General features: G+C 40.8%; 1 protein-coding gene across 4 annotated transcripts in view; it reads left to right on the forward strand.

The window, feature by feature from the left end:
* CCDC77 (coiled-coil domain containing 77) overlaps positions 1-23,895 on the forward strand; it is a 30,863-nt gene extending 6,968 nt beyond the window's left edge. For 2 of the 4 annotated variants that reach the window (XM_081060283.1, XM_081060284.1), the window contains exons 4-12: positions 2,926-2,978; positions 10,681-10,777; positions 11,619-11,691; positions 13,626-13,717; positions 14,692-14,840; positions 18,549-18,765; positions 20,270-20,395; positions 20,496-20,648; positions 22,710-23,883. In XM_081060283.1, the coding sequence (XP_080916409.1) occupies positions 2,926-2,978; positions 10,681-10,777; positions 11,619-11,691; positions 13,626-13,717; positions 14,692-14,840; positions 18,549-18,765; positions 20,270-20,395; positions 20,496-20,648; positions 22,710-22,856 (1,107 nt within the window). In that variant the 3' untranslated portion in view covers positions 22,857-23,883. Of the gene's footprint in view, positions 1-2,835; positions 2,979-10,680; positions 10,778-11,618; positions 11,692-13,625; positions 13,718-14,691; positions 14,841-18,548; positions 18,766-20,269; positions 20,396-20,495; positions 20,649-22,709 lie in introns of all 4 variants that reach the window. The other 2 variants (XM_081060281.1, XM_081060282.1) reach the window with 2 other exon arrangements.
* Positions 23,896-26,270: the final 2,375 nt, after the last annotated feature.

The following is a 26,270-nucleotide window of genomic DNA, read 5'->3' on the forward strand; positions in this document are numbered from 1 at the left end:
ATCTTGGTCTCTCTCTCACTTCTGGTTCTTTCACCCCCTTGCACCTGACTTCATTTAACTTCATTATTACCTACATGGCTCCTTGACTTGGCAGTTTTGTAAGTGTTGCATGTCAGCTTGTGACATTAGGTCCTTCCCCGCTAACCTGAACCCTGTCGTGTTTCACTTAAGCAATAACTACGCCTTATTCTCGTGCTCCACTTCCATAGCGTAACCCTCGCTGGAACTGCACCTTATTCTCTGCAGCAGGGCTTCCCAATCTTGGCACTATTGACATTTTAGGCTCGATAATTTTTTGTTGTGGGGATCATGCTCTGAATTGTAGGATGTTTAGCAGCCTAATTAGATATCAGTAGCGCACACACACAAACCTCCAGTTGTGACCATCAGATGTGCCTGCAGACGATGCCAAATTTCTCCTGAGGTATAGGCAGAATGGTCCCTAGTTGAGAACCACTGTCCTAGAAAAGTCACAAAACATTAAAGAATAAAACATGGTAAAGAAATTCACCTGTGTCCTTAGTCACTCCACAGCCATTTCCTTAGCGGTCCAGTTGGTTCCTTCTCCCTCTGCATGTGCACCATACCTTCCCTGCTGTCCTCCAGCCCCTTGGCCCTCTCAGCGGGCAGCAGTCTTGCTTCCTAGGTCACAGAGGACGTACCAGCCATCATGCATGAACTCCTTCTCGCCCATCCCCACAGTTACCTACATCTTCCCCATCTCTCTTTTCTTACAGCTTCAGGGATAAGATATCTCTGCCTCTTCAAGCTGAGTTGCTCCACCACTGTCCCGGGCCCCATCCCGTTTTCCTCCTAAGGAACCCTTCATCATCTCTCTTCTCTGTGTGTTCTGTTTAACCTCTTGCCTAGATTGGCCTTTTCTCCTCAGTACTGTTATAAACATACTCCAGTCTTTCCTGGCTTTTTAACAGAAAACCATGTCTTGAGTTGTGCTTCCGTCTCCACCTCCTCCCTGCTGTAGATGGCTCTTTCTTCTGCCAGCCCCGTTTCTGGAATCGTGTGACTTTATCACCCACTCATGACGCTCTGACTGCAGTTTGGTCTCATCCTGTTGCACTAAACTGCTCCTCCTGTGGGCTCCAAGGCCCATTTGCCAGAATGATCTCTTTGTGACCTCTTCAGTGTTTGTCACTGTTGACCTCTGCTTTCTGAAGACTCTTCCTTTCTTGATTTCTGTGTCATTTTTCTTTCTGTTTTTATCTCACCTCTCTGAACAGTTCTTCTCAGTCACCATTGACAGTTCCCCTTCGTCAGTTTTAAACATCAAAGTTCTTCTAGATTCCACCATAAATGATCTCGTTTTTATCCATACTACTCCATATGGGGTGATGATGTCCTAAATAACTAACACTGACTCACTTTTCTCCTGAGCTCCATGACAATATGTACATATGTGAACTAATGGCGCTTTTTCCACTCTGCCCACACACACACAGAGACCACTACCATTTTCCCTCCCTCCATCCCTTGTTTCTTAACTTTCTCTCATTCTGCGTCCTGGTTAGTGGTATCATTGCTTACAATTCCGCTCAGCCCCTACATACAATCATGTAAATACTGTTGATTCTGCTTCCTAAATATCCCTTCGTTCATTCCAACATGCTCGTCATATTGCCTCACCCTACTTCAGACTATATCTCACCTGAGCCACTGAAATGTCCTCCTCACTCGGTATCCCAGCTTCCAGTCTCACACCTCTCCAGTCTGCCTCTCATTTTTCAGTCCAGTAACACGGAAAAACTTGTAGTTGTCCAAAAATTTAAGACTCTGTTGGTTCTGTATTCCTGTTCTCTTTCCTGAGAGTGCCGACCCTCTGCTTGTCTACATTTTTCAAGTTTTAACTTTTTGGTAGGTTGATTTCTGACTTTCCAAAAAGGCAGAGCTACCTATCCTTTGGGGCCCTGATTGGATCAGAGATTTTACTCCTGCTGTACTTTCCTTCTCTGCCATTTTACCGTGTGTCTTCCTCCATTAAGTAATTTTCGTTGTTTGCATGTCTGTCTCCCCATAAAATACCTTTTATCTTTATTTTCGTTTTATTTTTTTTAAAGATTTTATTGGGGAAGGGGAACAGGACTTTATTGGGGAGCAGTGTGTGCTTCCAGGACTTTTTTTTTTTCCCAAGTCAAGTTGTTGTCCTTTCAATCCTAGTTGTGGAGGGTGCCATTCAGTTTCAAGTTGTTGTCCTTTCGGTCTTAGTTGCAGGGGCCGCAGCCCACCATCCCTTGCGGGAGTCGAACCGGCAACCTTGTGGTTGAAAGGACGCGCTCCAACCAACTGAGCCATCTGGGAGCTCAGCGGCAGCTCAGCTCAATGTGCCGTGTTTAATCTTAGTTGCAGGGGGCGGAGCCCACCATCCCTTTCGGGACTCAAGGAATTGAACGGGCAACCTTGTGGTTGAGAGCCCACTGGCCCATGTGGGAATTGAACCGGCAGCCTTCGGTGTTAGGAGCACAGAGCTCTAACCGTCTGAGCCACCGGGCCGGCCGCCTTTTATCTTTATTTTCAAACATTTCATAATGCTTATTACATGGAAAGCATTTTTTTAAGTGTGACTAGAACAGGTGAATCATACGGTGTTCTGGGTTCTGTCGTCTAAAAAGAAGATAAGAGAGCTTTGCCATTATATGCAAACATCACACTCACCCTGTAGCTTTTAAACTCGAGTCTAAACACAACTTGTTGTTATTTGAATTCTGTATTAGTGAGACCATTCACTTTGTAATATTTCTACACAAACTGACTCTTCCATATCCAGTAAGACATTACTCCTGTGAAGCCCATTATCTTTTCAACTACCTTTTTTTCTTTCAGCACAAACTAGAATGGGATTTGCAGCAAAGGGAGGAGGAGATTGCTGAACTGCAGAAAGCTCTGAGTGATATGCAGGTCTGTCTCTTCCAGGAACGGGAACATGTTTTGCGCCTCTACTCAGAAAACGACCGGCTGAGAATCAGGTACCAAGTGGGAGAAGGGAAATGTTGGAGTTATAGTTCTAAGTTACATACAACAAGATCAAGTTCTCGGTGGTAACTCTCAGGTAGTATTCCCCAGGAAACGGACTGAGATGGACATTTGCCTGCAGGACGATTAGTAAGGAGGCTTGCAGGAATAGCATCTGTGAGCAGAGTTGGGCAAAGGGAAAATTTGAACTGTGACACATGATACCAGGCTTTAGTCAACCCTTTGCGGAGCTCTGAGGCAAAACAGCCTCTCAGAGGCCACGGAGTCAGACTTTGTACCCCCATAGAGATCTATCATGGGATGTAGGCTGCCACCAGGGAGGGGCTGTAAACTTGGGAGAGGCAACCCCCGTCAGCCAAAGCCAAGTCCTGAGAAGCTCTCAGCACCTTGGTCCTGACGGTGGCATCTGAGCGGTGCTGCACAGCCTCCAGGGCAGTGCACTTCTTTTTAGTTCTGGTAAAATATACTTAACATAAAATTGACCATTTTAGTCATTTGTTTGTTTTAAAAATTGCGAAAACCGCAATTACTTTTTTTGGTGGGGGGATTATATTGGGGCACAGTGTGTTTCTCCAGGGCCCATCAGCTCCAAGTTGTTGTCCTTCAATGTAGTCGTGGACGGCGCAGCTCAGCTCCAAGTTCAGTCACCATTTTCAATCTTTAGTTGCCGGGGGTGCAGCCCACCATCCCATGCGGGAATTGAAACAGCAACCTTGTTGTTGAGAGATTGCTCTCTAACCAACTGAGCCATCCAGCCACGCCTCCGGAAGCTCGTTTTCTTTAATTGTGGAGGGCGCAGCTCAGCTCCAAGTCATTGTTTTCAATCTAGTTGTGGAGGGCACAGCTTAGTGGCCTATGTGGGAATTGAACCAGCAGCCCTGTTCAGAGTTCGTGCTCTAACCAACTGAGCCATCTGGCTGTACCCATTTTAGTCATTTTTAAGTGTATAGTTAGGTAACATTAAGTACATTCACATTTTTGTGCAGCCATACCCCACTGTACATTTCCAGAACTTTCTCATCATCTCTACAGAAGCTCTACCCATTAAATAATAATTCCCCCTCCTCTTATCCCTTAGTAACCACTATTCTGCTTTGTCTCTATGTGTTGGACTATTCTAGTAACCTCAGAAAAGTAGAATCATATAGTATGTGGCCTTTTCTGTCTGGCTTATTTCACTTAGCATGATGTTTTCAAGGTTCATCCACGTTGTAGTATATGTCAGAATTTCATTCCTTTTTAAGGCTAAATAGTATTCCATTGTATGGACATACCACAATTTGTTTATCCATGCATCTGTAGGTGGACAATTGAGTGGTTTCCACCTGCTAGCTATTGTGAATAATACTGCTATAAATATTGGTGCCCAAATACCTGTTTGAGTTCCTGCTTTCAGTTCTTTTGTGTATTTACCCAGAAGTGGAATTGCTGCGTCAGATGCTAATTTTGTGACACTGTCTGTACCATTTTACATCCCATCAGCAATGCACAAGGGTTTCAGTTTCTTCACATGCGCACCAACACTTGTTTTCTTTCTTTTTTTTTTTTTTTTTTTAAAGATTTTATTGGGGAAGGGAAACAGAACAATGGGGAACAGTGCGTACTTCCAGGCCTTTGTCCAAGTCAAGTTGTCCTTTCAAACTTAGTTGTGGAGGGCGCAGCTCAGCTCCAGGTCCAGTTGCTGTTGTTAGTTGCCGGGGGCGCTGCCCACCATCCCTTGCGGGAGTCAAACTGGCAACCTTGGGTTGAGAGCCCACTGGCCCATGTGGGAATCGAACCGGCAGCCTTCAGAGTTAGGAGCACAGAGCTCCAACCGCCTGAGCCACCGGGCCGGCCCTGTTTTCTATTTTTTTAATAATAGCCATCATACTGGGTGTGAAGTGGTATCTTGTTGTTTTGATTTGCATTTCCCTAATTAGTGATGTTGAGCATTTTTCATGTGCTGATTAGTCATTTGTATATCTTTAGAGAAATGGCTATGCAAGTCCTTTGCCCATTTTTGAACTGAGTTGTTTGTTTTTGTTGTTGTTTAGTTTTAAGAGTTCTTTATATATTTTTGATGTTAATCCCTGATCAGATAAGTGATTTGCAAATGTTTTCTTCTATTCTGAAGGTTGCCATTTTACTATGTTGATTGTGTTCTTTGATGCACAAAAGTTTTTAATTTTTGTAAGGTCCAATTTTCATATTTTTGCTTTCCTTGCTTCTGCTTTTGGTGTCATAGTCAAAGAATCGTTGCCTCCAATATCATTATTTTTTCTTCTGAGAGTTTTATAATGTTACCTCTTACATATAAATCTTTGATCCATTTTGAGATAATCTTTGTATATGGTGTTAGGTAAGGGTGTGATTTCATTCTTTTGCATATGGATATGCAGTTTTCCTAGCACTAGGTGTTGAAAAGACTGTCTTTTCCCCATTGAAATTTGAAGATCATTTGACCATATATGTAGGACTTATTTCTGGGCTCTCTATTCTGTTGATACATATGTCTGTCATTATGCCATTACCACACTGTTTTGATTGCTGTAGCCACGTAGTAAGTTTTGAAATCAGGAAGTGTGAGTCCTCCAACTTTGTTCTTTTTCAAGAGTGTTTTGACGTTGGAGTCTCCAGAGATTCCATATGAATTTTAGGATGGATTTGTTTATTTCTGCAAAAAATGTCATTGGGATTTTTATAGGAATTGCACTGAATCTATAAATTGCTTTGGGTAATCTTGACAACTTAGTATTAAGTCTTCCAATCCCTGGACATGGGATGTCTTTCCATTTACTTATGTGTTCTTTAATTTCTTTCAGCACTTTTCAGTATACAAGTCTTTTACTTCCATGGTTATGTTAATTCCTAAGTATTTTATTCTTTTTGATGCTATTGTGAATTGAATTCTTTTCTTAATTTCATTTTGGGTTATTCTTTGTAGTGTACAGAAATGTGGCTGATTTCTGCATGTTGAATTTGTGCTCTACTTTGCTGAATTCACTTATCAGTTCTAAGAGTTGTATCTTGTGGTTTGTTTGTTTGTGGTGGAACCCATGAGGTTTTCTACATATAAGATCATGTCATCTGTGAACAAAGATAATTTGTTCCAATTATCTGTATCCAATATCTATGAACAAAGATAATTTGTTTCCAATTTGCATGTCTTTCCTTTCTTTTTCTTGCCTATTTGCACTGGTTAGGACTTCCAGTACTGTGTTAAATAGAAGTTGTGAAAGTGGGCATCTTTGTCTTGTTCTTGATCTTAGAGAAAAACTTTTAGTCTTTCACCATCGACTTTGCTGTGGTCTTTTTCATGTGACTTTTATTTTGTAGAAGTTGTTTTCTTCTATTCCTAGTTTATTGAGCGTTTACGAAGGTCAGACAATTAAGTTCGCAAACTCATCCTAGAAAAAGTGCTACATACCTCATTTGCTGAATATCACTACAGTCACCTTCGAAGTCCTCCCCTTGGGAAGTTATGCACTGACGCCAGCCCCTAGTCCACCCTTCCAAGCAGTTTTGGAACTCTTTTTCTGGAATGGCCATCAGAGCTGTCGTCATAGTACCTTTAATGTCTTGAATGTCATCCAAATGTCTTCCTTTCAATATTTCCTTTATCCTCGCATGAAGAAAGAAGTCATTGGAGGCCAGGTCAGGTGATTAGGGAGGGTGTTTCAATACAGTTATTTGTTTACTGGCTAAAAACTCCCTCACAGACAGTGCCCTGTGAGCTGGTGCATTGTCATGATGCAAGAGCCATGAATTGTTGGCAAAAAGCTCAGGTCATCTAACTTTTTCACAGTCTTTTCAGTACTTCCAAATAGTAAACTCGGTTAACTGTCGAGTTGGTACAAATTCATAATGAATAATCCCTCTGTTATCAATAAAAGGTTAGCAACATTGTTGTAACAAATTTGTGAACTTAATTGTCAGAATTCGTATATCACAAAAGGGTGTAGAATGTTGTCAAATGCATTTTTTGTATTAATTGATTATTGTGTTTCTTCTCCCCTTCATTCTGTTAATTTGGTGTATCACATTGATTGATTTTTCTTTGTGGAGTTATTGTTGTCCGATTAGTTGTAAATTCCAGGGGAGCTTTATAGAGGCTCACCTCACGCCACCATTTTGATGACGTCTACTCGATTTTCATATATTGAACTATGCTTGCATTCCAGGAATAAATTCCACTTAATCATGGTGTATAATCCTTTTATTTTGCTGCTGAATTTGGTTTGCTGGTATTTTGTTGAGGATTTTTGCATCGATGTTCAAAAGGGATATTGGTCTGTAGTAGCTTGTCTGGCTTTGGTATCAGGTATCAGGACAATGCTAGCCTCATAGAATGTGATAGGAAGTGCTGCCTCTTCAATTTTTGGAAAAGTTTGGGAATGGTTGACATTAGTCCTTTAAATGTTTGGGGTAATACACCAGTGAAGCCGTGAGGTCCAGGGTTTTTGTTTGTCAGGAGGTTTTTGATTACTGATTCAGTGTCCTTAATAGTTTTAGCCTTGACCTGATGCAGAACTTCTGTATTCAACTCTGAGCCACATTGAAATCTCATCTTCCATGTCACTTGATGTGTGGGCCAGAACAGTATTCCATAGTATGGAACATGTTGTCTCTAGAACCTGAAGAGTCTTTCTCAGAATTATGCTTCCTTCTTGGTAGTGGTGTGAGATGCAATAATTTGTCCTTTATTCTCAAGGGAATATCCTGGCATGCCTAAATTGGACCCCTAAAACTTCACTGATATGCTTTGTAAGGTTTACCTCCAGCCCTCTCGAGCACATGTATCTTACCAAGGGTCCTAATGCACTTGCTATTTCTTATCTATCCATTCCGATTTAATGTGATATCAATAGTGAACGAATATGATCTGTAGAATGGCCAGATCCTGGTCCCTCCGGACTGATTGGATACAGAGCAGAAAAATTAACAATGGTCCTAAAGAAAGACTATAACAAATAATGTTGTTCATCACGTGACTGAGAACTGCTTGTGGCTTTATTAGGAATGGACAGGAATACATTAGCTTAATCAGGAGCCACATACCACGTACCCAAGTGCAGGTTAATCTGCTCTAGCAAATATTACGTCTGACACAGTGACTGCAATTGGGACCTACTTTGTACTAGTCTACTGGTACCCACCTGGTGTTGCATAGGTTGTACTTGTGAGGGAAATGGGGGTCTGATGGAGACCTCCGCCCCTGCGTCCTTTAGGTCTTTCCTTATCATCTTGGCTGGTGTGGAGAGGGGCAGTTTCAGATGCCTCGACTTGCCTTAACCCTGAAGCCAAGACACCAGTTTGGAGGTTTCTCCAACTACCAAATGTGTTCATTCCAGTTACACATTTGGAGATGGGAGAAATTGCCATAATTGGGTCCATACATGGACCTATTATGAGCTGGACCTGGTCCAAAATTTCACTTATTCCATGGTCCCCAAAGCCCCCATCTTGTGATGATGCTTTGGGTCACCAGGTGTCAATGTTAACTCAGACCATATCTAATCATCTTTGGAATGCCTGTGTGTTTCCTTTTGCCCTGTGTACAATTACTAGAATAATTGGCCCTAGGCCCTTTGGTGAAGGACGGTGGGGGGATCATTACCGTGTACATTTACTGTACTGTCACCGGGTCCTACCTTCTGGGAGACCTAGTTCCTCCTTCAGGTAATAGTTTTTGGGTTTTAAAACTGGCAGAGATGTGGACCATGATTTTTATATGGGGCACAGCACTCAGCCTCTCTCCATCTTTGATTTATTTTAATTGTTTAAGCTATACCGTGTTGACCCATCTGTCTTGTTGCTAAGAACATTGTATCCTATAAATCATCTCCATATCACAGACTCTGAAATCTCATTTTAGAGTTTAGAGTTTGCTTCCTTGCTCCATTTCTTTTCTTTTTTTTAAGATTTTTATTGGGGAAGGGGAACAGGACTTTATTGGGGAACAGTGTGTACTTCCAGGACTTTTTCCAAGTCAAGTTGTTGTCCTTTCAGTCTTAGTTGTGGAGGGCGCAGCTCAGCTCCAGGTCCAGTTGCCGTTGCTAGTTGCAGGGGGCGCAGCCCACCATCCTTTTCGGGAGTCGAATCGGCGACCTGTGGTTGAGAGGACGCGCTCCAACCAACTGAGCCATCTGGGAGCTCAGCTCAAGGTGCCGTGTTCAATCTTAGTTGCAGGGGGCAGAGCCCACCATTCCTTGCTGGAGTCGAGGAGTCGAACTGGCAACCTTGTGGTTGAGAACCCACTGGCCCATGTGGGAATCGAACTGGCAGCCCTCAGAGTTAGGAGCATTGAGCTCCAACCGCCTGAGCCACCGAGCTGGCCCCCCTTGCTCCATTTCTGATATAACTGTCTTAGGTTGGGTTCCCTGGGAAACAGAGGAGATTTACTTGCAGGAGATTTCTTGGGGAGTGCTCTCAGGAATGACTGCCTATGAGGGAATAAGGGAAGTCTGATTGGGCAGATGTTGCGTCCTACACAACACAAGCCGTGGGATGGTGAGGGAGGCCGCGAGGGTTAAACTATCATAAAGAGACAGAGACTCAAATATAGTTAAATCACAGAGGACCAAGGGACTCACAGCCTCAAGGGACTGGAGCCCCATCGGTCACCAGTCACCGTGGATATTTGTTGATTTTTTACAATAGAGATCACATGATTAGGGGCAGGGTCTGCGAAACTCTTACACCACACAATAATCATTCATTCCAAATCCATAATCGTCCCAAAGCAACCGATGCATACCATCCCCCAAATGACCAAGGTGTGGTGCACACAATCCCTGGGGGAACAAGTCTCACAAGATAAGATTATCCCATGAGCCAAACAGGAGGGGCGAGATGCTATTGTTCTAATGGGTCCATTACACCTGAGGGTAAAGGACAACAGTTGAGGCATGCGTCAGCAGCTTCTCCGAAGAGGAGGGGCACAGCTACCTCCTAACTTTACAGTAGCTCATGGGGGTCTTAGGGGGGTCCCGTCTGGCTTAGGTTGTTTCTCCCGTGAGAAATCTTACCCGTCTTTGACTGCAGACCCTGCTTACAAGGACCAAACATGGAGACTTGAGGTAGCATAAACTCAGCCCCAATGAGGGACAATCCCGCAGGGTCACCTTTCCCTAAGGAAAGATTGGAGGGGACAGACTGCTAGGTTGCTGTGTGACTACAGGCAGAAGTTGAACTGTGCTTCAGTTACACCCAGACTCAGCCAATACCACAGGGCGCTCTAAAGTTGGTTGGGAAGGCCCTTCTGAAATATCTTGAAGTGAGACAAGGAGATTGGGCTTTCATACCCCATTAGCCAGACACTGGGTGCAGGCTGTCCCTTAGGCATGTAATTAGGTAAGACAGGCCCCCTCAACCCATGGCAGTTCTGGGGACAGATTGAGCTGTGAGCCATCAGTTTGCAATGTTGCTGTCGGTTGGGAGAATGAACCCATCAGTCGTGAGAGGAGAACCTGAGCAGCGTACCCCAGCATACTGCATTTCTAGACCCGAGAAATTTGTTTCTGGCCACTTCTCTCTGAATTCCTAAACATAAGTGCCTGCTGGTGTTTTAAAAATTAGAGCTAAGGTCTATATAAATCCTATTCAATTTTAATTTGAGGCTACTATTGTTTTAAAAAGTCAGAAAAGAGATCCTTCAAACAGAAAATTGTACTTACTGTGGACACAATGTGTGCTTACTCTCTATGAGAATTGCAGGGAGCTAGAAGACAAGAAAAAGATTCAGACTCTCTTGGCTCTTGTGGGAACAGACACTGGAGAAGTGACCTATTTTTACAAGGAGCCTCCCAACAAAGTAAGTAATATTTGGTACAGACAGCAGGATAAACACGGCTTTTTCAGAATACAGGCTAGGGTCCAGAATCAGAGCAGTTTTGGTGCTTGCTAAAGTTAGGAGAATTAGCTATCGTACTCCCTCCCGTGTCTACCTGTTTACAAAGCATTTTCTGTAATTACAAAGAGCTTTATGATTTTATTCTTTTTCTTCACAATCCTTGGGAAGTAGCACTCTTTACCCATTTCACCACTTGGAAACCTAAAGCACAGAGGAATATGTGTTTTAGATGAGATGAGAGAGGAAAACGGGAGCAGACTTAATGTGGGAGCAAGTTTCAATACTCAGGTTTCCTTTGTAATTTTCATTTATACCGATTACAAAAGTAATACAGGGTCTTTGTTAAAAACAAACACACAGAAATCTACCATAAAGTAGTGGCTCCCATAATCTGTATTCCAAAGATAAAGTTCTTTTTCCATCCATATAAAAATATTTATATGTTTATATACGATTTCATTTTTTCACTTCTATGAACAGTGCCTCAGTGAGCATGTATATCTACATGTGTATACTTCTGTGTTTCTAGCACTTTCCTAAAGGCCCTTGTCAAAGACCCCTTTTTTTTAAAGCAGGTATTGCTAAATTACCCTGAAGTTTTATTTTTTTAGTTGAAATCACTAATCCTGGGTTTTATCCAATTTGTTACTTTATCTACTTTGCCTCATATATATGACGTTCTCATATGATTTTGTCAGTTTTGACCAATTTCATTTATGAATAGTGTTTGATCTGTGGAACTAAAGCTAAAAAGTTATATTTATAAGAAGGCTATTTCTATACCTTCTTTTTGCTTTTTCAGGTCACCATTCTCCAAAAGACTATGAAGGCTGTAGGTGTATGTGAACAGAATGAGTCGTCAGCTTTCAGAGCAGGTACCAATCATATTATAAATTCTCACTGATTCAGAATTCAAAAACTGCAAATTAGAAATTTTTTCTTACTGTACAGTGATAATGAATGGTAGTCTAAGATCTTACTGAGCTTTTTAAAAACCTTTCCATGATTTTTTTTTTTTTACATCCCTCACACCGTGAACTCCCCCTCCCCCCATCCACCACCACCCCGACCTCACACCGAGCCATCACATTATACACATAAAATTATAGTTGGCATTCATTAATGTCCAGCCTCTGGTGTACAATGCCATGACCAGGCATCCACAGCATCCCTGAGGTGGTCTCCCAAACAGGACACATGTCCCTCGGACACCCAACAAAATCCCCAAACACTATTGAATAAGTTCCCCAAAGTAATTCTCAAAAAACCCTGAGGCCATCCTGTGGTCACCAGCCGCCCCCCAATCCCTTCACCCTTCCCCCCATCCCCAACCCCCTCCCCCCCGCCCATCTTAACAACTCTCGGTTTTTTGTGTCCATGATGTTTTAATAGAGTAGAAATAAATATATAATTAACATGCTTACTTATATATTTATTGCTATATAAGTGATAAGTCATGAAACAAATTTGAACAACTTCTGGAATCACAGAATATTACTTAGCCTCTCTAAGTCTCTGTCATTTTCTCACTCTCTTTTAATGGAAATCCCAATTTCCTTCCTCCTTCTCTCCCTCCCTCCCTCCGTCCCTCCCTCCCTCCCTCCCTCTCTTTCTCCTTTCCTTCTTTCCTTTCTTTCTTTCTATTGATGTATAATTGACACATAATACTATATTAGTTTCAAGTGTACAACATAATGATTTGGTATTTGTATATATTGTGTTTTCCCGAAAATAAGACCTAGTCAGATCATCAGCCTTAATGCATCTTTTGGAGCAAAACTTAATATAAGACCTGGTCTTATTTCACTATGATATAAGACCCGGTCTTATCTACCATAAGACCGGGTCTTTTAATTTTTGCTCCAAAAGACGCATTAGAGCTGATGGTCCAGCTAGGTCTTATTTTTGGGGAAACATGGTAGTACGAAGTGATCACCATGATAAGTCTAGTTACCATCCATCACCACACATAGTTTTAATTTTTTTTTCTGTGATGAGAACTTTTTTTTTTAAAGATTTTATTGGGGAAGGGGAACAGGACTTTATTGGGAAACAGTGTGTACTTCCAGGACTTTTTTCTTTTTTTCCAAGTCAAGTTGTTGTCCTTTCAATCTTAGTAGTGGAGGGTGCCGTTCAGCTTTAAGTTGTTGTCCTTTCAGTCTTAGTTGTGAAGGGCGCAGCTTAGCTCCAGGTCCAGTTGCCGTTGCTAGTTGCAGGGGGTACAGCCCACCATCCCTTGCGGGAGTCGAATCGGCAACCTTGTGGTTGAGAGAGCCCACTGGCCCGTGTGGGAATCGAACCGGCAGCCTTCGGAGTTAGGAGCATGGAGCTCTAACCGCCTGAGCCATCGTGCTGGCCCTAGGACTTTTAAGATCTACTCTGTTAGCATGAGCTTCTTGAATTATCCAAGGAATTACATTTTGTTCCATGCAATTTTAGTGTTGCTCATTTGTAAAATAATTTTGTCTTTTAAAAATTGGGTGATACATCATAACCAAAATGTTTAGGTTTAGTTTTTCTTATTCCTTACCCTTTCTGATTAAATAAGACTTTACAAAGAAAATAGATACGACTCCAGAGGAAAATTTAGTAGTTTAGTCTTCAGAAAGATGGATATTATCATCCAGGTGACATCCTAGCAGAGTTCCCTTATTGAAAAATTAAGCACTAGAATTATTGTATGTTTTCCTTTTTCTTCCTTTTCTTCTCTTATAGATAAATGAAAGTGAAGTCTGCAAAGGTAATGCTGATACTAGAATATCAGAAAGAAAAGCTAAGTAAATGTCTTCATTTTTGTTTTCTCTTTTAGATTGTAAAGTAAGCAAAAGAAAACCAGCAGTGAGAGAGAAGGAAGAAAGTTCTGAGCAATACCAAAGAGATATACAGACACTGATCCTACAGGTAAAGAATTTGTTTTGTCAGACCAGAACAGTTTCTGTCCACGAGCTTAGCTTTGTGTGACACACCTTCATTAGCGTATAAGTATCTCCTTGTACACGTTACATCTAGGCATCGTGTAATTAATGAAATTGAGAATATTCCTCATTTATAGCAGCTTATGTTTTACAACCATTATTCTGTACTCAACCATTCTAGAGATGCTATTCTGAACCTTCAGTTCATTCCGCTTACATGCTGTGCCCTGGGCAACAGAACCGTCGCCCAGTGAGAACTGCCTCTGTGCTCGGCCTGGGGCTGAACAGACTTGCAGCTGTCTGTGCTAATAGATCGACCTTTCGGGGGAATCAGCTTATTTAGTGCACGTGTCTGAGGAAATAATGAATCGCCCTCTTACCACCTGGTAATTGTGTGTCATTTGCAACCATGAGTTTTCATCTCGTTGCCCTCAAGTTCCTGTCATTCTCAGGGGGCTCTGTTGATTTAAATGACAGGTTGTACCTGTGGCCAGTATCTCCATCTGGAGTCATGATAGTCAGACTCAGAGAAGGAAGTTACGTTATACTCTTTTTAAGTGGTACACTCATTATACCACTTTTTAAATTAAAAACGAGAAGAGTCATTCCATTTCTATGCAAGTCAGGAGTCTTAAAAGGGAGACAGTCCTGAAAGTCCAAAAAGGGCTGGGGGGAAGAGGTGAGAGTCTTGGGGTGGGGAAACGGATTTTCTAGCTGTCTCTGTGTGATGTTGGTTCTTTGCTGCGTGTGAGCAGCGTCTCTGTGTCACCCAACCTCATTTGTGACACTAAATGAAGAATATAGTTGAGGCTTTTCTTGTTTTTGTTTTGCTGCTGTGCTTGTGTTTGTTTGTGGGTTTTTGGTTTGTTTTTAAGTTTTTCTGGAGAAAGGCTCGCTTGTAGAGTTAAGAAATGAGTGGAAGCAAGGCAGGACTGGACACTTCCCCCCTGGTCTATCTAGGTGGAAGCACTGCAGGCTCAGCTGGAAGAACAGACCAGACTTTCTAAAGAGCAAGTTGAAGGGCTTATGGAGGACAGACGGATTCGCCTTGAGGAAATACAAGTTCATCACCAGAGAAATCAGGACAGAATCAAAGAGCTTACCAAAAAGTGAGTGTTCAAGAAAGCTATAAAGGGGCAGACGGGTGGCTCAGTTGGTCAGAGCGCAAGCTCTGGGCAACAGGGCTGCCAGTTCGATTTCCACATGGGCCAGCGAGCTGCACCCTCTGCAACTAGAATGAAGTCAGTGGGCTGCCGCTCAGCTCCTGGGTGGCCAAGATAGCTCAGTTGGTTGGATTGAGGTCTCTCAACCACAAGGTTGCTGGTTCGACTCCTGCAAGGGATGGTGGGCTGCGTCCCCGGCAATTAACAACAGGCAAATAGACCTGGAGCTGAGCTGTGCCCTCCACAACTAAGACTAAAAGGACAACAACTTGACTTGGATGGAGCTGAAGAGTCCTGGGAAAAAGTCCCGGAAATACACACTGTTCCCCAATAAAGTCCTGTTCCCCTTCCCCAGTAAAATCTTTAAAAAAAGAAAAAAATAAAGCTGTACGTAACAGATTCAAAAAATGTTCATAGTGGCTTAAAAGTTAACAGTTCTGCACTTTTAGCAGCACAGGGGGACCTTGCAAAAACTGTCCTCATTAGACACCCCTTCCTCTGTGTAGGTGGGTCTCCAGACTTTTCTGGGAATGCTGTTGATTCTTTTCTTGAAGAGCTGGTGGGTATTTCACATACTCTGTTAAACCCGTTTTAGTGTTTTGGTTTGATCACAGTGGTTCAGAAATGTTCTATTATCCACTGATATCTTACCTGACTCAATATGATGGGACTCATTTTTGTTTTCCCCTTTCTTCTGCCTCGCCGCCAACTCCGGTTCAAGCCGTTGTTTCTCAGTCTAGTTGTGTAGGACACAGCTCCCTGGCCCATGCTGGTATGAGCCTTGTGCTCCCTCCGGCTGAGGCAGTCGGTCACTGGTCAGCCGCTTACGGCAGCTCTCGGCTGCGCACGCTGGCTGCGGGCCGCTCACGGTGGCACACGGTAGCTCACAGCAGCCCACGGTAGCCCACGGCAGCCCACGGCGCTCACGCCAACCTCCGGCTACTCATGGCAGCCCAGCTCCAGGGAGAGCTGTTGTTCACAATCTTAGCTGGAGAGCGCGCAGCTCACTGGCCCATGTGGGAATCGAACTGGCTCCCTCAGCATTAGGAGCACGGTGCTCCAACCACCTGAGTCACCAGGACCCTTTTCTTTTATTTGGCCTTTCATGAGTATGGAAAAATATGACTTGATATACTTGTACAAAAAACACACAAACTCTCTGTACTCACAGCGTTCGTTCCTTACCTGCCTGCCTTCCCTCACCTTTCTGCAGTGTTATTTCATTCCCACCATTTTACTAAGCATGCCCTTTCTAAGGTCATCAGTGACTTCTTAATTTCTCTGACCAGTTACCTCTTTACAGTTCTCATTATAATTAGTATCTTTCTGTGTATTTGACACCTCTGATCACTCCCTCTTTGAAATTAATCTCCCTGGATTTCTGTAGCACCTGTCTTTTTTGGTTCTTCTACCTCTCTAACCCTCCTCAGCCTTTTGGCTGGCTCCGGTGGCCAGACCTGTGCTGTGACATCTTCAGTTGAATATGTTTGAACACCTCAAATTTACCAAGATTGAGACCAAACTGTTTCTCTGTCCCAACAAGCACTCCTTCCATCTCAAACCTACTGCTTCATTGTTTTTCTCATTTAGTTTAATGATATCCCATCCATCCAATTTCCCAAGCTTGAAACCTCAGAATTATCTTCAACTCCCCACTCTTCTTCCCTAATTCCAAACCCTATCAAGTGTAACCTTGAGAAGCCTCTCAAATCCATTCTCTGCTCTTTCTTTCTTACTATATTGTTTCAAGTGATATTCTTGTTTAAATTGTTGCAATAATACAAGCATTCTTCCTGTCTCTGTTCCCTCTTTGTAGTCTTCCTCAGTGTTAGGAGTTAGAGCCTCCATTAGGACTTATCAGCCGGTGAGAAACATTTGATAGCTGCCTGTTTGTCTTACAATGAGGTCCTGATACCTTGGCATGAATTGTCCTGGCACCAAGTTAACCTTTCAGTCTCACCTCGTTTTCTGTCGCTACGGTTCACTTTGTCCTTCAGCCAAACTAGTAATATCAGTTGTTTATGGAACACGTGCTATGTGGCAGGTACCTTGTCATGCAATGTCACCCCTTCTCTGAAGACTTCCCCGGGCAGAATTTTTTCTTCCTCCACATTCCCATAAAGATTAGCACTATGATGGCACTTATCTCCATCTACTGTAATTATGTCCTTGTTCCCCCTCCCCCCTAGCCTAAGGAAACAATATTTTTTGTCACAGTAATTTGTAATTTTATAGTTGTCTTCCAGAATATTAGTAGCCATCCTAGTTTAGCATCATCTGCATATCTGAATACATGATCAGTTCTTTCTATTACATCATCCTAAGGATATTGAATGGCATGAAATCCAAAACCATTAATGACTGACCTTTCAGTGTCACTTTCAAACCATTTGTACATTAACAAGACCATGCTTTCCCAGTTTGTAATTGAGAACATAATGTCTTATAGAATAAAATAACTCATTGAAAGCAAGAGATAGCCTTGTGGTAATTGAATCAATCTCTCCTTTATGCACACATACATATACCTGATATATACATACATACATATATGAGTGTGTGTATGTGTAAATAATACAAAATATACATATATATGTATACATATATATATGTGTGGGTTTTTTTTCCCTATCTGCTGACCAGTTACTGTCCTTTGTGCCTAGCTCTTATGTGTGTACTCTATTACTCATGAAAAGAACTAAGTGGATCTGACATTTGTTCAGTGGAAAACTACAGTGATTGCCTCACAGTACTTAATACTCTTTGCAAACAAGCAGTTTGATTATTTGATTGATTATTTGAGACAGTATTTTTCTAAGTGTTGTTAAACTGATGGGTTGTTTACTTCTAGGGATATTCTTAGTTGAAGGTAGAAACATTATTTGTCTATTCCTAAATCTCAGTCGTCAGCAGGAATGTATTTAGTACCCTGTGTATGTCCAGTAATTGCTGATATCCTTGACAATCTGGTGGTTGCAGGGCAAAAATGAATGATAAGTAAGTGTACACTTTCACTCAGGTTGCTATACATGCGTGTCGACCGTTAAAACATGACATAGTCTAGAAGCAAGTGTTGAATTATAACACAAGAGTATAAATTTAAACTGATAAAGAATTTCAGAGAATGAAGAAATTAAATGAGCTAAAGTTGTCGAGATGATTTCATAGAGGAAGTTGATCTTGAAAAGAAGGCAAGATTTGCTATCAGGCAGTTACGTGTGGAGCACAGCATAAACAAAGAAAGCAAAGCTGTGTTTGACATTTTAGAACTTGTGTTAACTCTCAGTCAGAACACCATGATTTCATTCTTTATTATAAAGTCTAGTGCCTGGGAATAGTCCATATTTATGCAGACTATGTGTGAATATGTCTATAATCCTTCTAATTATATAACCTGAAATTAGCACTCGGGAAAATATCTGTAAAGACCAGTCTGTAAACCAGTGAGTATGGGTATATACATTATAGTTTGTCTAGTTAAAAAAAAATGTAAGATTCCCAGTGATCAGATTAAGCATATTTTAAAAACTGCTAGTAATATTGTACAGAATTTACATATTGCACAATTTTTAAAGAACATACCTTTGTTTGCAATAACTGTATGTCATATTGCTGTGTATGCGTCTGCATGTCCACATTTGTGCTTTCTTTCAGTCTCCATCATACCCAGGAACTGCTCTATGAGAGCACCAAAGACTTTTTGCAACTCAGATTTGAAAACCAAAATAAGGAGAAGTCGTGGATGCTTGAAAAGGATCATTTGATGTCAAAGATTAAGCAATACAGGGTACAGTGTAAGAAGAAAGAAGATAAAATTGGAAAAGTTTGGCCAGTTCATGAGAGTCATTATAAGCAAAATGAATACATTAAGGTAGTTTCCGTGTATCTTACAAAAATTATGTGTTTTTCTGGAAGAGTTGAAAAAACTCAGAACTCCAAAGAACCTAAGAATTGTCATACAAGATCCATTCTGTACAGTAAGCAGATGTAACAACAACCTCAAGAAATAGGTTTCAAAGAGCAGCTCTTTACAGTGTTTGCGGATTTAGAAAATGAAACTATTGGTTCATTCATTCAACAAATATTTATTTCACTCCTACTGGGGAGTAGGCTCTGGGGCTACAGCAGTAAATAAGTTAGATCAGATCTGCCTTCATGGCATTTACATGTTAATGGATGATAAAGAACAGAAACATTAACAACCAAGAAAGTGATAGATTATTTTTAAAAAGGTATTAAGGAATTAAAAGGAGTATTTGAAGATTATATGTAGTTACTGGAAGTCTAGTTCTATAGAGAAGCACAAGGATACTCTTAAGTCTGGTGTTTTTACTGAGACCAGAAAAATTGGACTGAGCTTGCCATACAGAAGTAGGAGAAGAGCAAGTTTCAACCGGAGTATGCTAAAGGAGGAAGTGGTACCCAAGGAGGTTGGAGGGGTGGCGCTCTGTGATTGGAAACTGCTCACTTGAATCTCCTTTTGTGTTCCACTTCCTCCTTGCTTGTTTCTCTATAACCATGACATCCTTCTCCTTGAACATACTCCAGGGCCTTTAAACTTGCTCTTCCCTCGCCTGGAATGCTCTTCCTCTGGGCTGTGTGTAAGGAAGTAACATGATCTGATTTGGATTTTTAAAGATCATTCTAGGTACTCAGTGGGACATGTATAGTAAGCATTGTTGAATGTTACTTCCTTTTTAAAGAAGAACTTCAGAAATGCATCCCAAACATATACAGTAGTCTCTTGGTGTGTGCAGGGGATTGGTTTCAGGACACCTCCCCGCCCCCTGCAGGTACCAAAACCTATGGATGCTCAAGTCCCGTATATAAGATGTAATAGTATTTGTATATAACCTATGCACATCCTCCTGTATACTTTAAATCATCTCTACTTATAATACGTACTACAATGTAAATGCTATGAAAATAGTTGTTATACTCTATTGTTTAGGGAATAATGACAAGAAAAAAAAAGGCTGTACATGTTCAGTAATCCTAACTAGGTAGTACATGTCAGCAACAGTGTAACTTTTTTGTGGAGTATTTTTGTTCCATGGTTGACTCTGGTTGTAGAACCTGTGGGTACTACTGGAGGGCCGACTATCGTTATGCTTACTTGGGATACTTCTGAGCTCCATTATCTACTCTTCCCAGAGCCAAAAATAATTTGTTTTATTTTAAAGAATTTCTACTATGTACACTTTAGAAAAAAATTAAGAGAATCGTTCAAATGTTCTCCAAATTTCCTTGTTCTCTTGTTCCTTAACTCATTTTGTACTTCTGGAAATCCTTTCTTTCCTTTCTTTCTTTACCTGAATGCTATTTGAATGACCTAAATTATAGACCTGAGTATTATTTTCCCTTTTGACCTGCAGTCGCTAAAGGATAAGTTAATACAAGAGAAAAGGCTGTCGAACATGTACCAAACGCAGTGCATGTCCCTAGAAGAAGAACTTGCACGAATTCGTGAGGAAGGAGGAGTGAGGAGAGAGATCTTCAAGGTACAAAATTCTCGGCCACTTATGATGGAGTGGGAAGTGCAGTGGCTCAAGAAATGCTTCCCTCATCTTCATAAATGCCTTCTCATTTCCCAAAATTTAGGATCGCTCTAACAAGATGGGGAAGCGTTTACAGGTAATGACAAAACGCTACGAGGCCTTGGAGAAGCGGCGTATCTTGGAAGTCGAAGGTTTTAAGACAGATATTAAGATTCTCCGGCAGAAACTGAAAGACTTGGAGCAAATGCTCTATAAGGTAATTACTGATCCTGAATACTAAAAGGGAGAAAAGAGGTGCAAGTGAGACAATACGTCATGAAGAAAGACGTGCTCTTTCCCTTATGGCGGGTGCTAATGGATCACCATCCTGTAAGCCTCACTAAAATCGGTTTAACAAGGACACAGTAGAGGGAGGACAAAAATAGGCTGAAATAATTGAATGACTGCATCCTTATGCTTTCATCTAAATCAAACCTAGAAATTTTTATCCCAATTCAAGGGGATAAAGTTTGGTGCAAAAGTAATTGCGGTTTCGGATCGTGAATTTTAGATCATTATAAGTAGGCTCAAACATCTTTATTAATCAAAATGGGGACTATTACAATCAACACATATTACAATCAATACATTGTTGCCAATGAGAAATAAGTTTGTTTATTCCTGTAGCATAAAATTCTGAGCTTTGGGATTCAACGAACTCTTGGAAAGTATTTTCTGCATCCTGCTGGTTGTGGAACTGTTTTCCCTGCAAAAAGTTGTCAAGATGCTTGAAGAAGTGGTAGTTGGTTGGCAAGAGGTCAGGTGAATATGGTTGATGAAGCAAAACTTCATAGCCCAATTTGTTCAACTTTTGAAGCATTGGTTTTGCAACGTGCGGTCGGGTGTTGTCATGGAGAAGAATTGGGCCCTTTCTGTTGACAAATGCCTGCTGCAGGCATTGCAGTTTTCGGTGCATCTCATCAATTTTGCTAAGCATACTTCTCAGATATAATGGTTTTGCTGGGATTCAGAAAGCTGTAGTGGATCAGACCAGCAGCAGACCACCAAACAGTGACCATGACCTTTTTTAGTGCAAGTTTGGCTTTGGGAAGTGCATTGAAGCTTCTAGGTCCAACCACTGAGCTGGTCATTGCCGGTTGTCATATAAAATCCACTTTTCGTTGCACATCACAATCTGATTGAGAAGTAGTTTGTTGTCATTGTGTAGAATAAGAGAAGACAATACTTCGAAAACGATGTTATTTTTTTTAATATGCGGTCAGCTCATGAGACACCCACTTATCAAGCTTTTTGACTTTTCCAATTTGCTTCAAATGCCCATCGACCATAGAATGGTCAATGTTGAGTTCTTTGGCAACTTCTTGTGTAGTTGTAAGAGGATCAGCTTCAATGATTGCTCTCAATTGGTCATTGTCAACTTCCGATGGCTGGCCACTACGCTCTGATTGCCAGCCACAAGGCTCTCGTCTCCTTTGCAAAACTTCTTGAACCACCACTGCACTGTACGTTCGTTAGCTGTTCCTGGACCAAATGTGTTGTTGATGTTGCAAGTTGTCTCCACTGCTTTATGACCCATTTTGAACTGGAATAAGAAAATCGCTCGAATTTGCTTTTTTTCCTAACATTTCCATCGTTTAAAATAAATATAAAATAAACAGCAAGTAATAAGTCATTACCGAAAAAACATAAAGCGAGAAATGCTCATTAAAATGATATATAACATAACTATATTTATTTAAGAATGTATTCCAATATCAGAGGCAAATTTCAACAACACAAAAACCGCAGTTTTGTTTGCACCAACCTAATAGATTAAAAAAACTGTTTTACAAATGGGGAAAGTGAGTAGTTGAGTAATAAAGTAATTTTTCCCTCTCAGACTCAGCCTTATTTAGAATCAAAGTTGCCTCAAAGCCTTAAAAGAGATTTAACCAGTTGTTCACATATCCTAAGTGATCACTACATTCCAAACAAAGTTGATTATAGAAAAGAAAAGGTGCTTTCTTTCATTCTTTGGTAAATTTACCAGTAATGTTTATATTGGTCTCTTCTTTTTACTCATTATTAATTGTTCATTGATCTCTATCTCAAGGCTCCTTTCCTGTTGTATGGGAAAGCAGAGAGCCTCATACCTTTTCTGCTTTAATGTTACTCTATGTTTTCCTTCTTTTAGTTAGTCACTAAAGAAACGAAGGATTGAATCTATCCTATGTGCCAAAGTCTCATAAAAAGGAGCCAGTGTAGCCTAGTCATTATAGCTGATGTCTCTCCCCTGGCATATGCTGTAACCATTTCCTCTTTTTTTCCAAATCTCTAGGCAACTCTTAATTCCCAGGCAAACCAGGATCTCGCCATTCTGTGTGAGGTCCGTGACAGCAATAGACGGGCACATAAGATTCAAGGAGAACTGAAGAACCTCAAGTCGAAACTATTTGGTCTGGAAAATGAACTTAGACTTTGCTGATGTTTAGTTTTAGAAGTGGCCCTCTCCTGGACCGAGTCTGCTTTCTGAAACCCGAGATCATGGCCGTCTTCTCCCAGAAACGAGGCAGAGTTGACTAGAGTGGTGGTATCCATTGTTATAAAGATAGGGTGAAGAATCAGGGACCACCAAAATAGCCTTTCTCTCATGCTAAACTTTATCGATAATTTTTGCTGTCTTATTAACCTTTTTGGGTTTTTTGGCCTAGATTATAACCTAAATTACTTAGAGACTTTCCCCTTATTTCTATTTATAATGACATGTTTTTTCTTTTTTAAAGAAGACAGTGACAATCGGATGGGAAGGGGGTTTGAAGTCTGGGTGTAAAAGGTGAGGGGATTAGGAAGTACAAATTGATAGTTACGAAATAGTCACGGGGATATAAATTACAGCATAGGGAATATAGTCAGTAATGTAATAACTGCATAGTGCCAGGTGGGCACTAGACTAATTGGGGGCGTGGGGGATCACTTCATAAATTATATAAATGTCTAACCACTATGCTGTACACCCAAAACTAATATAAAATAATATTGACTGTCAACTTTAATTGAAAATAAATAATTTTAAAAAGCCGCTGACGATGAAAACTTAGGAAGAAAGGACTTTTGCTATGAGCTTGTTGAGTGTCAGTAGAAGGAACACTTTCCCTGTGGAGATAAAGGCATCGTTGAGGCTGCCTTTCTCTAGGCAGACAGGAAAGGCAACAGATCACAACTGTTAAATGTGAATAGGCAGTAATTCTGCTGTTTAACTTTCTTCAGTCTTGAGCTGTGGGGCCTGAATTCCTTTTTGGACCCAATCTCATGAAGTTTCACCAGAGGGCGCTAGCGACCCTACTCTTAAGCAAAATGTTTAGTAAAATAAAGATGCCACTTTGGTAAGAGTGAGTAAAACTTAAATGACCCTTGTATGAAAAGTTCAGTATTTTACCAATAACATGTTTGTTTTTTTAAAAAAAAACCCTATATATTTTAAATTAACTATTTTTCAATAAAATATATAATTGAAAATAGACTCTGAGTTGTTTCATAATTTCTTGTTAAAACCACACACTTTGTCAATGACTTAGTTTACTTGTTCCATGATCTCCGCAGTCCTGTGCAGGTGTTAAAGTTTTCCTAAACGCCTCCCTTGAAACCATCTGGGATTGAAGGCAATAGGTAGTGGTGATGGCGCTAGGACTTTATCCATTTGTCTCATCTATATCCTTTTCTAGGCAAATTGCTGTGCACTTGGGGCAAAGTAATTGCGTATCATTTTGGACAGCCTCTGCGGAATCAGTTGGTCTTAGCTTGGAATGGCATCATTATGCTTTACCCAGGACAAAGCAAAGAGCTCAGGTTTTCATATTTGTGTTAAGGAAAACGGTGATTAAATGGTCAGTAGGAAGAAAATGCTACCTTTTTTTAATTTAATTTTATTCATTTATTTATTTAAATTTTTATTGGGGACTATTGGGGAACAGTGTTTTTCCAGGACCCATCAGCTCCCAGTCAAGTCGTTTTCAATCTAGTTGTGGAGGGCGCAGCTCACTGGCCCATGTGGGGATCGAACCAGCAACCTTGTTGTTAAGAGCACAACGCTCTAACCAACTGAGCCATCTGGCCGCCCCCCAGATCAGGTATTTTTCACCAGTGAATTGGACGGAAATTCCCAGAGGGACCCATCCTGGGCTTTAGAGGTATATATATAGAGAGGTATATATATATAAGTGGATGACTCTTCCTTTCTTCCTAACATTTAAGGAATTGGCTTTTCATGACTTGCTGTTTTGATGCCAGGCAAAACACAAAGGACTATTAAATCATAGAATTTCAGAGTAAGAAGGAATCTTAGAGATCATATTATCCCACTTTTTAATTTATATACAACTGAGGCCTACCACCATTGACCAGCAATCAGTTGATAGTTATTAGCATCCTGGCCTCAATTCCAGTGATTATCTTCATATTAACCACCCACGATGTACTTACTCTCTAGTTCTCATAGTCAGTTAAAGCTATTCCGTCTGCAGTAAGCAGTATAGGGTAGTGGAAAGAGCCTGCCTGGGCTTTGGAGAATCACAAATGCAGATTCGATCTTACTAAAATCTTACTAAAAATCTCCAGGTTCTAGTCTCTTCCTCTATAAAATAGAGATATAACTACCTGCTTCAGCATGTGATGGTGGGAGTAAGAAAGAGAAAATTAATATCCAGAATATATAAAGAACTCTTACAATTCAACAATAAAAAGGTAACGCAAAAATTGGCCAAGGGATCTGAATAGACATTTCTCCAATGAAAATAGGTAAATGGCAAATAAGCACATTAAAGGATGATGCTGAGCATGATTAGTTATTAGGGAAATGGACATCAACAATGAGACACAACTTCACACCCACTAAGATGCTGTAATACAAAAGATAGTGCTAAGAGGGTGTGGAGAAACGGGGAAGCCTAAAATATTGCTAATGGGATTGTAAAACAGTGCTGCTGCTTAGGAAAACAGTCTGGCCGTTGCTCAAAAAGTTAGAGTTACCATATGATCCAGCTTTCTCTCTCTTCAGGTACATACCCGAGATAAATGAAAATAAACATCCCCACAAAAACCTGTACATAGATGTTCATAGCAGCATTATTCATAATAGCCATAAAGTGGAAATGACCCAAATGTCTATCAACTGGTGAAGAGGTAAACAAAATGCAGTATATCCATTCAATGGAATATTATTTAGCCATAGCAAGGAATGAAGTTCTGACACATGCTGCAACATGGGTAAACCCTGAAAACACTATACTAAGGGAAAGAAGCCAGACACAAACGCACCATATAATTCCATAGACACGAAATGTCACAATAGGCAAATCCATAGAAACAAAGTAGATTAGTGGTTGCTAGCGGCTGAAGAAAAGGAATGAGGAGTGACTGCTATTAAGTGTAGGGTTTCTTTTTGGGGTGATGAAAATGTTCTAGAATTAATGGTGATGTTGCAAAACTGTAAATATATTTAAAGCCACTGAATCAGATACTTTACAAGTGTGAATTTTATGTGGGTTATCGATCAATTTTTTTAAAGAACATAAAATGGCTTTAGTCTTGTGCCTAGCCAACAGTGGGCATTCAATTATTATTAACTATCATCTATATTTTGGCTTCAATTGACTTCCTTTCAATTGCCCACCATTGTCAGATTCCAAGATGCATTCATTCCTTCATTCAGCATTTTATTCTGAGGTGCTTTGTATGTACTAGAAATTGTGCTGGATCTTAAGTTTACAGAGAACATGAAAATAATCTTCGTGCTCCAAAGTGTTAAGGTGCATAGGATAGAAAGCAGAGAAGATGACTTAAATGAGGTCATTTTTGAGCTGAATCTTAAAAGTGAATTCGGAGTCAGACAAGAGTTTGGACA

Source organism: Rhinolophus hipposideros (assembly GCF_964194185.1).
Source record: "Rhinolophus hipposideros genome assembly, chromosome: 9".
NCBI classification, from domain to species: domain Eukaryota; kingdom Metazoa; phylum Chordata; class Mammalia; order Chiroptera; family Rhinolophidae; genus Rhinolophus; species Rhinolophus hipposideros.